At 39.9% G+C, this 14,097-nt stretch overlaps 1 protein-coding gene across 11 annotated transcripts in view; it reads left to right on the top strand.

Annotated features, from left to right (window-relative positions):
• The window catches only part of U2SURP (U2 snRNP associated SURP domain containing), an 88,386-nt gene that overhangs the window by 54,398 nt on the left and 19,891 nt on the right, over nt 1-14,097 (top strand). For 8 of the 11 annotated variants that reach the window (XM_059688231.1, XM_059688232.1, XM_059688229.1 and 5 more), the window contains 5 exons: nt 558-680; nt 3,432-3,588; nt 5,106-5,204; nt 6,025-6,091; nt 11,028-11,187. In XM_059688231.1, the coding sequence (XP_059544214.1) occupies nt 558-680; nt 3,432-3,588; nt 5,106-5,204; nt 6,025-6,091; nt 11,028-11,187 (606 nt within the window). The remainder of the gene's footprint in view (nt 1-557; nt 681-3,431; nt 3,589-5,105; nt 5,205-6,024; nt 6,092-11,027; nt 11,188-14,097) is intronic. The other 3 variants (XM_059688230.1, XM_059688228.1, XM_059688236.1) reach the window with 1 other exon arrangement.

The following is a 14,097-nucleotide window of genomic DNA, read 5'->3' as shown; positions in this document are numbered from 1 at the left end:
TTCATACCTTGATATCCAGCTTTCATAAGTTCCTAAGATAATGTTTCCCAGAATGTGGCCTCATGTGTACCACTAGTGCAGTGATGGCGAACCTATGACACGCGTATCAGAGGTGACACGCGAACTCATTTTTTTGGTTGATTTTTCTTTGTTAAATGGCATTTAAATATATAAAATAAATATCAAAAATATAAATCTTTGTTTTACTATGGTTTCAAATATCAAAAAAATTCTATATGTGACACGGCACCAGAGTTATGTTAGGGTTTTCAAAATGCTGACACGCCGAGCTCAAAAGGTTCGCCATCACTGCACTAGTGGTATGTATGGGACATTGATCTTAGGTGATCAAGAGCAAATAGTGCTTCTTTTTCATTATTTTTAATTGGAAGGTGACATTGATTTATTTAAAAACATGGCAATGATAGTTATTTTCTATAAATTTTAAAAAGAATGTTGACCTAGTGAAAAATTCAACAAATTGTGATATTTATTTTCATGAGATGAAGTTTGAGACGTTGTCATGAATAACTTGTTATGTTTTCCTATTTCTTTAGCAACGGGTAATGACCTGCTTCAGAGCATGGGAAGATTGGGCAATTTATCCAGAACCATTTTTGATCAAATTGCAAAATATTTTCTTAGGACTTGTAAATATTATTGAAGAAAAGGAAACAGAGGTAGGTACTCAGTGTATTTGATTATTATATTTAATGATTTTTATATATCGATTTCAGAGAGAAATAGAGGAAAGGAGAGAGAGACAGAGAAACATTAGAAACCTTGATTTATTGGTCCACTAAATAAATGCATTTATTGGTTGATTCTTGTATGTGCCATGATGGGATCAAACTTGCAGCCTTGGTGTATAGGGGCAATACTCTAACCAGCTGAGCTACCCAGCCAGGGCCTTGTCTGATTATTTTAAAATTTATTTCTGGGGATGCTGTGGAGGTGTGATACGTTATAGATATAAAATTTCTTCATGAAAATATTTACTTTTTACCACTAAATAGTAGATTTTGTTGCTGTAATTACTAGAACTCACTAGTTGAGATTATTTGTAACAGGAATTCTCTGTTTTGTGTCCTTATGTGAAAATCAGTTACTGTTTTCTTATTTGATAACATGAAAAGATTTACTGTATACCAGTAGAAAGAAGCAAGTAATTGAGAATATATGTAGCAGGATTTTATTTTGCTAGACTAAAGATCCTATGTAATAAAACCCTAATATGCAAATTGACCAAACGGCAGAAATACTGGCGAAACAACTGGTCGCAATGAAGCACATTGACCACCAGGGGGCAGACACTCAATGCAGGAGCTGCCCCCTGGTGGTCAGTGTACTCCCACAGCTGGAGCACCGCTCAGCCAGAAACTGGGCTCATGGCTGGTGAGCACAGCGGCAGTGGTGGGAGCCTCCCACCTCTGCAGCAGTGCTAAGGAATGGCGAGCCAAGTGGTAAAGAGCAAGCAGGCGAGTGGTTAGGGGTCAGGGGTCCCAGATTGCAAGAGGGTGCAGACCGGGCTGAGGGACCTCCCCTGGCCCATGCCTCCCTCACCCCCCGCACAAATTTTGTGCATTGGGCCTCCTATGTAAATAAGTATGTACATGGAAAGATGTACCACAATGATAGCGGATTCTATTCATCACTATTCTGTTGCTTTTTACCTCCTCAGTAGTTCTTGAATCCTTCATACTTATAATTCTAATCCAGCTATCATGTTTTCACTTTCTTCCTTACAAGATACTCCTAATTGGCATCCATACTCCAACCACATGGTCCTTGTTTCAATTTGTTGTTTTTTTTTCTTCAGTGTACAATGTTTCCTCCTACCATAGCTCTTTCTGGAACATCTTTTTTATTTTACCTGAGCTCTTCAGACCTCAGTTTAAGCATAATGTCAGAATCTTCTCTGACCTCTTTAGGTGAAACCTGCTTATTATGTACTCTAATAGTATGATATACCTCGTTTTAGCATTCATCTTAGTTGCAGTTATATGTATACTAGAGGCCCGGTGCATGAAATTCATACACTCAGTGGGAGTCCCTCAGCCCGGCCTGCGTCCTCTCGAAGTCCGGGAACCCTTGGGGGATGTTCGACTGCCGGCTAAGGCCCACTCCCCGGGGAACGGGCCTTAGCCAGCAGTCGAACCTCCCTTAGACTTCCTTACCACTTCCGCGGAGGCGGGAGAGGCTCCTGCCACCGCCACTGCGCTTGCCAGCGGTAAACCTAGCTTCTGGCTGAGCAGCACTCCCCCTGTAGGAGCGCACTGACCACCAGGGGGCAGCTCCTACGTTGAGCGTCTGCCCTCTGGTGGTCAGTGCACGTCATAGCAACCGGTCATTCTGCTGTTCTGTCGATTTGCATATTAGTGTTTTATTATATAGGGTAAGATTGTTGTGATTATCTGGTTGCCTGGCTCTCCCCTCCCCCCAAATTCTAAGCTCTATGACAGAAGAGACCAAGGGACCAAGCTTGTTTTTCACTCATCATTATATACTCAGTGCCTCACATGGTACCTGGCATCAGTAAACACTTGTTAATATTTGATAAATAATGTATGAATGAATGACTACTGTTTCTTTGTCAGACTGGATGATAAAGCCTATTCTTTCCATTGATTTTTAGGGAGTGGAAGGAAGGGAGGGAGAGAAACATCGATTGGTTGCCTCCCTCATGAGCCCCAACTGGGGTGGGGATTGAACCTGCAGCTCAGCTATGTGCTTCTGACTCGGAATCAAAACCCGAGACCCTTGGGTGCTAAGGCCAACACTACCACTGAGCACACTAGCCAGGGTATAAAATACAAGATGGGGCAAAGTAGGTTTATAGTTATGAGTACTCAAAACACAGTTTATTCTTGTATTACTACTTATTAAGTACTAAAAGCCTGGTGCATGAAATTCCTGCATGGGTAGGGTCTCTAGGCCTGGCCGGCAATCAGGGCCAGTCTGTGGGGTGACTGGCAGGACAATTTGAGGGCCCCCGCTAGCACCCGCCTTAGCTGGCCTGGCGCCACCTGCTTGCCGTCCCCGCCCCCCGGCACCTGCCGCCTCCTTCTGCGGGGTGACGGGCGGGGTGATCGGGGCTCCCCCTTACTGGCACCTGCCTTGGCTGACTTGTGGGCTGGAGGCAGCTTCTGCATTGAGTGTCTGCCCCCTGGTGGTCAGTGCACGTCATAGCTACCAGTCGTTCCTCCATTCGGTCGACTTGCATATTAGGTTTTTACTATGTAGGATTATATTATTTTCCATACAAACAACTGTAAACCTACTTTTGTTCCACCCTGTATATTCTTGTCCTCACTTTGGACCTGGGAATGTGGGTATCCAGTTAGTTGGTTTATTCTATACTGCAAATTCATCTTTAGCAATATGACTTCAGTAAGTTAAAAAAAATGTTACTGTCATATGTGTTTCCATAGGATGTACCAGATGACCTTGATGGTGCCCCTATTGAAGAAGAGCTTGATGGTGCACCTTTGGAAGATGTGGATGGAATTCCTATTGATGCTACACCCATTGATGATCTTGATGGAGTCCCTATAAAGAGTTTTGATGATGATCTTGATGGAGTGCCTTGTAAGTGCAGACTTCAGACTGATTAAATCTAAATCTGTTAATATCCAAGTTGGATTCCAAAACTCTGAATGTCCACACAAGCTGATATGGAAAAAGGGAATAAGATGTCAGCCATTGACTTTTTTATTTTTTATTTCTGCCTTTTCCAAATTCAAATACAAGTGATACAATTGACTGTGTGAAGAACAGATTTTCATTCTGGTCACATTTTTTTGTTGGGACAGTTAGCCTATTATATTAACAAGCTTCTTTTTTTGTCTTATATTTTTTTAATTATATTTTTATTGATTTCAGAGAGGAAGGGAGAGGAAGAGAGATAGAAACATCAATGATGAGAGAGAATCGTTGGTTGGCTGCCTCCTGCACAATCCCCTCTGGGGATCGAGCCTGTAATCCGGGCATGTGCCCTGACTGAGAATTGAACAGTGACCTAGTTTACAGGTTGACGCTCAACCACTGAGCCAGTCGGGCTCTTTTTTGTCTTAATTGTCAGGAAACTAAAGGTAAAATCTTGTGCTCCATTGTATTCATAATCCCAGGTGCCTGGTGTTATCAGTTCTGTTTTTATTATTAGTCTTCCTAACAAATAGGCTGTTTTCTTATCTGCCAAAAATCAGTTTTGGAAATAAGAATTCTGTGCAATCTCCATTACATTTGAATTATGTTAAGATATTGCATGATATACGAAATCTTTGGTTTAAATGGTAATTTAAGTAAAGGTATTAAAGATTCTTTTATTTCCTTCTCCATTTGCTTGAAATAAAAATAACCTACATGTTCTGAGTTGATTTATATGCTATTTAAAAATTTTTTCTCAGATGCAGAGAATTGTGTAGTCATAATCCTTGTTTTTATTTATTTTTTAATTTTTTTGTTGTTAATCCTCACCTGAGGATATTTTTCCATTGATATTTTAGAGAGCGTGGAAGGGAGGGGGAGAGACAGAAAGAGAGAAACATTGATGTGAGAGAGACACATTGATTGGTTGCCTCCCACACGCACCCCACACAGGGCTGGGATCAAGCCTGCAACCACTGTATGTGTGACCATCGTCAGAATCAAACCTGGGACCCTGAGACCCTTCAGTCCGTGGGCTGATGCTCTATCCACTGAGCAAAACTAGCCGGGACATAATCCTTGTTTTTGACACTAGAATTATTAGTCCATGTGTGGCCTTATTTTTATTACATTGCAGTGATTTTTCAACCTTTTCATCTCATGTCACATACATAAACTATAATTACTAAAATTCTGCATGCAACACACCAAAAAATACCATTTTATGCCAATCTGACAAAAAAGGTATAATTTTGATTCATTCACATTGGACAGCTATTGTTGTGTTATCTGTTGTTGTTTTTTAATTTGACAATCTAAGAGAAAAGAGGTCAGGTATTGCGCGTCTTAAAAATTCTTCCGGCACACCGGTTGAAAATAGCTGATACAGTGAATACCCGTAAATTCTTTAATTTAGGTCATCCCCTAGAAGTCAGGGTTAATGGCTTATGTTTCCTCAGTAGTGGATGCCACTGAAGACTCAAAGAAGAATGAGCCTATATTTAAAGTTGCTCCATCAAAATGGGAAGCTGTAGATGAATCTGAATTGGAAGCACAGGGTGAGTAAAAAAACAAATACTGAATTTTAGAAAATTCAGTTCTTAAAATCAATCATTGGTGTATGTGAGTATGTTTTTATGTTTTACAATATTTCAACCTTAAGACCCAGTGTTATCAGATTTATGTCTAGTGGCTAAGTTTTCATTGTGGGCCTGTTATAATTCCTTTAGATCTTTCCATTTTTATGCCTTGAGAGTAATTAAAGAAATCACTAAAACCCTTTCAGGTTAAGGCAGTGGTCGGCAAACTGCGGCTCGCGAGCCACATGCGGCTCTTTGGCCCCTTGAGTGTGGCCACGAAGTTTCCATCGCACTGTACGTGCACGTCCACACGTGGTATTTTATGGAAAGAGCCACACTCAAGGGGCCACAGTTTGCTGACCACTGGGTTAAAGCATTTCAGTGGAAAATGTAGATGGGAGGCTGTACCTGTGTGGAAATCTACTTAGAAGTCAGTTTCAGAGAAACCAAGGTTTGACCCTCCCATAATGCTTGACTTAGTTAGATCTGCCTTCCATATGTATCCTACTGCTTATAATCTGTAATTGTTAATACTTGTAGGTTCTAATGAATAAATCTTATCATCTAACACAGAAATAAGGATAACATTATTTGTTACTTCATGAATTTGAATAAAAGTATAGTGTATGTGTGAGGAAGAAAGAAATAGATTTTAGCGTAGAAATGGACAAAGACTGAATAAATACATGTAGATAACCAGTAATATAAAATTTCAGTTCTGCAACTGGGCTTCTACTAAGCTTCTGCAAAAATGCTAACTTATCTTATGGAATTAGATCTTTTTTTCCCTTCCATCCAGCTGTAACAACTTCTAAATGGGAGTTATTTGACCAGCATGAAGAATCAGAAGAAGAAGAAAATCAAAAGTAAGAGTCTAACGATTTAAGTTTTTAATATACTCTGTTTCTTATTGCATATGTGCTCCCTTTTTTCATTAAAAAATACTTGAAATGATAGTAAAGACGGAAACTTCACTGTTAAAAACCTTGTTATGGGGGTCAATTTTAGTTATCCATTGTTTTTCCAGTGAATGAGGAGCCTTAGATTTCTGGTCTTGCTGCATCTGGTTTCACTTTGCTTTTGAGTTTATTTTTCTGTCCTAGGTATTACATTCTCATTTTGTAGTTACTAAATGGTCACCCGCATTTATTTAAGTCTTTGTTTTGGCTTCACAGAAAATTATTATTAAAATGTGAATAGGAAGGTTATGTTTCTTTTGGATTGTACATTGCTGGAAAAATACATACTCTATTATGTTATTTAAATGTAAAAACCTCAGAAGAACTGAGATTAAAAGGAAAAAAATACTCCTTTATGCATGAAGAAATTGTAATTTTGAGTTTTGCTTATTGTTCATCACTCCAAAATTGTTTTTGCATTTGACATCAAATGTAACTATAGGAATCCCTGCTCCCAATTCTGCAAGTTAATATTAGTAGCTTTTCCATAGCACTTGACACCTTTTTTAAAATAATTGCACCGGAAGTTAACTTTTTAAATAGAAAAGATAGGGCCTCAAGAACACAAAGAAGAAATTTCCAATTTTTTAACCTTTGGTTTTTTATTGGTCTCAAATGGAAGAGTGAACAAAGGGACCTTTGTGTCCCAGCACAATTTGAGCATTTGAATGGATTCAATAAATGGGTATTAGTAGCATTTTGATTGTTAAGGAAACGTGATTGATTTGCATTTGTGGAAACAATTTTTTTTAATTTTTATTGATTTCAGAGAGGAAGGGAGAGGGAGGGAAACATCAATGATGAGAATCATTTATTGGCTGCCTCCTGCACGCCCCCTACTGGGGATCGAGCCTGCAACCCGCGCATGTGCCCTTGACCAGAATCAAACCCAGACCCCTTCAGACCACAGGCTGATTGATGCTCTATCCACTGAGCCAAACCAGCTAGAGCCATTTGTAGAAACAATTTGATATGATGAGGAAAACATGGCAACAGTAATGCTTTTCCATAAATATCAGTGTGATCAGAACAAGTCAGCAATTGTTATCACAGAGTATTTAAAAATGTAGATGTGGTTTGTGGAAATACCTATCTGAGACTGTTTAGGAGTATAGGAATTGGGAACAGTAGTTTTTCTAACTTTTAAAATCTATAATCCCATTAATAACATCTTTCAACGTTGTGGAATCACTGCTGTAGAATGAGTCTGTGTACCCATAGAATGATTATTTAATTTAGGGTAAAGAAAGGATAGAAAAGCCATTGCAGAGCTCAGATATTGTTTAATGGGTTTTATTTATATAGGTGTTAATTTTTTTGCATACATTTGATATTTGTGTTAATGTTTGGAATGGAAATGCATTGTAGTATTGAGAATAGAGTAATCATGTTCATACAGTAAGGCATGGGTTACTGAAAATATTTATATTTTTGATTTTTCTAGGAGCTCTAAATAAATCATGACAAGAAAAATAATTTTATGAAAGTACAAAGGAAGTTTTTCCCATACAACTTTGAGCCTTAAAATTTTCCTATGTCTCACTACTGCTCTCTAGTGGCTGAATCCAAAACGCCTCTTTACTAAGGAGCTGCTTTTTGAAACTAGTAATTGCATTCGTGGCAGAAATGTGATTTAAAAAATAAATAGTATCACGAATGCTTTGGATAAAAGTTCCAAATAGTAATATAACTTCATTTGTAATGAATTCTGTATGGGTTTAGAGTCTTGAGCTTCTATTTCTTTAAAGAGCAGGATGACGTTGTGATAAGATCTGAACCTAGAATTGATAATTTAAGAGCTAAAGTCATAACCAGTTAAAACACACTGCTTGAGCCTTGAAAAATTAAAATGACAATTCTAAAATATATATATCTTAAATTATTGAAGTGTAGTGTGTCTCATTTAATAATAGGCTTAATAATATGGTTAATGTTTAGTGTCCAGCCATCTAGATCCTTTCTCTGTATATGTAAAAACGTGAGTATCATTTTTAAACATGTATATAATAAAGAGCCAGGGTCATAACAACCGATTATGACCGAAGGCTCAACCAGACCGAAAATGCCAAGGGGGCTTCAGATCAGGCCCAGAGAGAGGCCTGCAGAGAGAGAGGCAGGGTCTGATTTGTAGCCTCTGTGGCAGCCGTTGATCAGAACTTGCCTCTCTTTCTCTCCCAGCCTGGCCAACAGCTGCACCTCCCTTTCTCTCCAGGCCTCCACCCGGGCTGCTGATCAGCCCCGCCTTTCTGATCAGGCCCTGTTGATAGGCCCAGAGATGCAGACTGGCATAGAAACTGACCAATCAGAACCAAATCTGGGTCAACTGTGAGGAGCCAATGACTGCCTAGGAGACGGAGCTTTTGACACTGACTGGCATAGAAACTGACCAATCAGAACCAAATTGGCCGGCAGAGGAGGGCAGTTGGGGGCGAGATCCGGCTGGCAGGGGAGGGCAGTTAGGGATGATCAGGCAGGCAGAGGCAGTTAGGGGCGATCAGGCCGGCAGGGGAGGGCAATTGGGGGTGAGATCAGACCGGCAGGGAAGGGCAGTTAGGGGCGATCAGGCAGGCAGGGGAGAGCAGTTAGGGGCAAAATCAGGCTGGTAGGGGAGGGCAGTTGGGGGCGAGATCAGGCCCTCATGGGAGGGCAGTTAGATGTGATCAGGCAGGCAGAGGCAGTTGGGGGTGAGCTCAGGCAAGCAGGGGAGAGCAGTTGGGGGCTCGATCAGGCCAGCAGGCGGAGGCATTTAGGGGCGATCAGGCAGGCAGGCAGGTGAGTGGTTAGGAGCCAGTGGTTCCAGATTGTGAGAGGGATGTCCGACCGCCAGTTTAGGCCTGATCCCACAGGACCCCAGCGGTCGGACATCCTCTGAGGGGTCCCCGATTGGAGAAGGTGCAGGCTGGGCTGAGGGAATCCACACACACACACACACACACACACCCTGCCCCCCTCTCCCCCCTCCGCACAAAGTTCGTTCACCAGGTCTCTAGTTAATTATATAGTACTATACATACTATTCTGTGACCAATGCTTGTCACACTAGTGTTATGGGTATTATTTCATGCCAATCTACTTATTTAGCTGCTTTTTAGTCATCTATATTTACAAGCAGTCATTGAGATAAGTGCACAAGGAATATTTGAAATCTTGAAAAGAAATTGAAACAAATAAATAATAGGCTGGAATTTAAGTAATTTCCATTATGCAGGTATCACAATTTAATTAACAGTGTCAGGTCCTTATTTTGATAGACCCTTTCCAGAATAATCCTTCAGTAAACACCTGCATTAATATGCGCGCGCGTGCACACACACACACACACACACACACACAGTTGAGCTGTTTAAAGCATCTGAAACACTTGTAAAAGTTTTATGTACCATAAAACAAGAAATTCTTGTGTTTAAAAATTTAGTAAAACATTTATGAAGTTTTTGACAGATTAGTGAGAAATATTAAGTGAAAAGTTTATTTCCAAAAATATAGTGTTTGTTTAATAGTTGGCCTTGATTTTTTTTCTCCTTACCTAAGTATTGTGTTAAGTTGTACCTATATATAGTACTAATGATTTGTGGGTTCTGAGAGTCTTAAGTTTATAAAGCATAGTAGTAATATTCTGGAAGGGACCTTTGGATGAGAAGTTAAAAAGCTAGTTTTCTTTAAAAAAAAAACAAAACTAGTTTTCTTTTAATATCATGTCTTTTTTTATTCTAAATTGCCAGTACTTTAATTTTATCTGCTTTGCTTATGTTTTTCTCATTCACTGTGCAAATCTTGTCAGGCTCTAAAATAATGAAATTCTTATTTGTAAAGAATTTGTTTATAACTGTTTTTACATTATTATCAATAGTCTTCTATATACTAAAAGGACTCCTACTTATGGTAGAATTTATTTAGTACCCAGATACCAACATATAAGGGCTTCTCAGCTGGGACTTCAAACATCAAAGAGAAATGGCATATTTGCTAAACCAGTAATGTTTTACAATATTGTTTATAAGGAATTTTGTTTATATACATAAACATTCTGAGTTTGTATGTACACAAATTACTTGCTTTGCCCAGATTTAACATATACACACACAAAGCCCAGATGCAGACCACAACTTTTTCTTAAGCCCCTTCATTTTTTTGTGTGCTCGAAGAACATTTTGTTAATCCTGTGGTAGTAATGATACACATGGTTGCCTGCCTGCCTGTCTGTTTCCCTAGATGGCAGCCAGCAGGATGGACAGGAAAAATTTCTTCTTCGTATCCCTACCCATGCTAGTCACTTAATTTTACATTTTCTTCTTATCTGACATAGAACCAGCACAACTTTCAGTATCATTAGTGTGCCAATATTTAAAATTTACGCATGCTTTCTTTATTCCAAGAGTTATATGCTAATCAAATAATTTCTCTACATGCTGCATTGATTGTTTCATAGCAAATCTGTGTGCCTCAAACTGACGTTTTCTTCTCGTTTATAGGTTCTGCTGAAGGAAGGGTAAACACTTGGCTTTTTAAACATTAAGCTGGTGGAAGTCACTGTGAACTGTGATTTCATTTAACTGCTGCAGGGAAAGTTTGGTACAGAATGAAAGGCACACATAACATTAACATAAGCAGAATTTTTGAAAATATGGTTATGTTTAAGCCCCAACTTTTTCTGTGCAGGAAACAGTTTTATAAAATTATCTATATTATTTGATCAAATATTTTGTAAAAAATGTTTTTGTGATGAATTTTCCTCTTATATTTTGTTAGCGTTATTTAAACTGTAAAGCAGTTTAAGCCAGACTGTTAAATGTAACTTTTGTTTGCTGCCTTGACATACAATGTATTCTGCTTATTTCCAAAGTCAAGAAGAAGAAAGTGAAGATGAAGAAGATACTCAAAGTTCCAAATCTGAAGAACATCATTTATATTCTAATCCAATCAAAGAAGAGATGACCGAGTCCAAGTTCTCTAAGTACTCTGAAATGAGTGAGGAAAAACGAGCCAAACTTCGTGAAATTGAGGTTGGTATTGCATTGAAATTTAAAACTGCACTGACCTCTCAATTTTTCTATTGAACTAGGCTTCCTCTTGGCATCACACCTTGGTACATCCTGTTCCCTCTCTGCCTTAGCTGACTTCCTTCAGTCCTTTGTTCAAGCATCCCTTCTCCCCCTGTATCCTTTTTCTTTTTTTTTTTTTCTTTTTTTTTAAATTTTTTTTAAATTAAATCTTTATTGTTCAGATTATTACATTTGTTCCTCTTTTTTTCCCCCCCCCATAACTCCCCTCCTCCCAGTTCCTGCCCCACCCTCCGCCCTCACTCCCCACCCACTGTCCTCATCCATAGGTGCACGATTTTTGTCCAGTCTCTTCCCACATCTCCCACACCCCTTTCCCCCCCAAGAATAGTCAGTCCATTCCCTTTCTATGTCCCTGATTCTATTATAATCAACAGTTCATTCTGTTCATCAGATTATTTATTCACTTGATTCTTAGATTCACTTGTTGATAGATGCATATTTGTTGTTCATAATTTGTATCTTTACCTTTTTCTTCCTCTTCCTCTTCTTAAAGGATACCTTTCAGCATTTCATATAATCCTGGTTTGGCGGTGATGAACTCCTTTAGCTTTTCCTTATCTGTGAAGCTCTTTATCTGACCTTCAATTCTGAATGATAGCTTTGCTGGATAAAGTAATCTTGGTTGTAGGTTCTTGGTATTCATCACTTTGAATATTTCTTGCCACTCCCTTCTGGCCTGCAAAGTTTCTGTTGAGAAATCAGCTGACAGTCGTATGGGTATTCCCTTGTAGGTAACTGAGTTTCTTTCTCTTGCTGTTTTTAAGATTCTCTCTTTATCCTTTGCTCTTGGCATTTTAATGATGATGTGTCTTGGTGTGGTCCTCTTTGGATTCCTTTTGTTTGGGGTTCTCCGCGCTTCTTGGACCTGTAAGTCCATTTCTTTCACCAGGTGGGGCAAGTTTTCTGTCATTATTTCTTCAAATAGGTTTTCAATATCTTGGTCTCTCTCATCTTCTGGCACCCCTATAATTCTGATGTTGGTACGCTTGAAGCTGTCCCAGAGGCTCCTTACGCTATCCTCGCATTTTTGGATTCTTTTTTCATTTTGCTTTTCCGGTTGGATGTTTTTTGCTTCCTCGCATTTCAAATCATTGACTTGATTCTTGCGCTCCTCTGGTCTGCTGTCGGGCGTCTGTATAATATTCGTTATTTCAGTCCGTGTATGCTTAATTTCTAGTTGGTTCCCCAATATAAGATCGAGGGTCTTATTAGTTTTCGTGTAGATCTCATTAAGTTTATCGGCAGCTTCTAAACAGTTCTTGAGAGACCTTAAAAGTGTGGTTCTGAACTCTATATCTTCCATTGACAATTTTGTCCTGTTTCTTTGTCTCCGCATTTTGTTATGCTTCCTTGGTGCACCCCCTAGTGGTCTTTGTTCCCAGTCTTATAGTTAAATCTTGATTGTTGTAGCTAATTCCAGGGAGGGTTTGACCTCCAGGCCAAGTGGCTATGAGAATCAGCTGTGTCAGCAGTGAGAGAACTTCTGTCCTCTAGGGAGGTGCTAATCTAGCCTTTGCCTGAGGCTATCTGGCAAATGCCTCTGTGCAGGGCTTGGGCGGGGCAGGTTGCACAGGATCAACAGGGTGGGCCAGAGAGAGCAGTTATGGCGGCTCTCAGTCCTGTCCCCAGGGGCTCTGCCTCTCTGAGTTCCAGCACCCGCTGCAAAGCTCGGAGAGAAAGCTGCACTCGCTCTGACCAAAGCCAGACAGTCCTGCGACTCCCTCCCGATTGAAAACGCCAACCGCGCCCTCTGCCGCCAGCCCGCTCGGCGCACTCCGCACCTCAGAATTTGACTTCAGCACTGCGCCTCCTCTGAGTGTCCGTGTGCATTTCTCTTTCCTCCTAGTTGTAGGACTTCCACTCAGCCAGCGTTCCTGTGGTTCTGGGTGATGTCCCTTCCGTTTTTTGGTTTCACTTTTGAAGTAGTTGTTCAAAGCAGCAAACTCCGGCGTTAACCTATGCCGCCATCTTGGTTCTCCTTGTATCCTTCTTCTTATCTGGATTTTCTTACATCCCCCTATTTATCTGTTATGATTAGTGATTATGTTTTATGGGTTTTTTTCTTGATTGCTTGCTTAATTTCTGTATTCCCTCCTAGACTGTGATTTCCATTGAGGGCAAAGAACCATGTCTCTCCAGTGCCTGGCACATAGGAGATCGTCTCAAGATATTCTAGTGAATAGATTACATCTGACATTATGAAAGCCATTACATTTTGAGTGTACATAGAATATAACTCAGAAAAGTGAGATCCTTTTTGGCATGTTCAAGTTATGTGTACGTTTATTACAGTATGCTAACTTTAAGTGTCTGCATCCTTTAGTGATGGAGAGACAGTAGACATTAAGTGGGGCCTCACAATAAGGAGAAAAACTTATGGGAGAGTCCAAACTGTCTCCAGCAGAATCTTCCCTCCCTCTATTCCTCCCCTGTTTTAAAGCATCTATTTATTATCAAAGGTATTCAAATATGTCAGGGAAGAGTTCTATAATGGGAACCTTCCTTCCTATTCCTTGCCACAAGGTTTTGAAACATGCCCAGTAAATAGTGTAGCAGTCAGTCAAGAATCTCAAAAGTGTACATGAGTGGCCCTGGCCATTGCGGCTCAGTTGTTTAGGAGTCATCACGTGCACCAAAAGGTTGCCAGTTCGATTCCTGCCCTGGGCACATACTCTAGTTGCAAGCTCCACCCTGGTAGGGGGCATGCAGGAGGCAGCCAATCAATGTTTCACTCTGACACTGATGTTTCTCCCTTTCCTTTTCTCTCTTAAAAAAACAAACAGAAAAGTATACATGAGTGAATGTTAATACTCTGTCCATTCATTTAACAGTATTTATTTTTTAATGCAT

Source organism: Myotis daubentonii, chromosome 3 (assembly GCF_963259705.1).
Source record: "Myotis daubentonii chromosome 3, mMyoDau2.1, whole genome shotgun sequence".
Lineage (NCBI taxonomy): Eukaryota > Metazoa > Chordata > Mammalia > Chiroptera > Vespertilionidae > Myotis > Myotis daubentonii.
The sequence above is the reverse complement of the archived record's forward strand: the minus strand, read 5'-3'. Positions and strand labels throughout refer to the sequence as shown.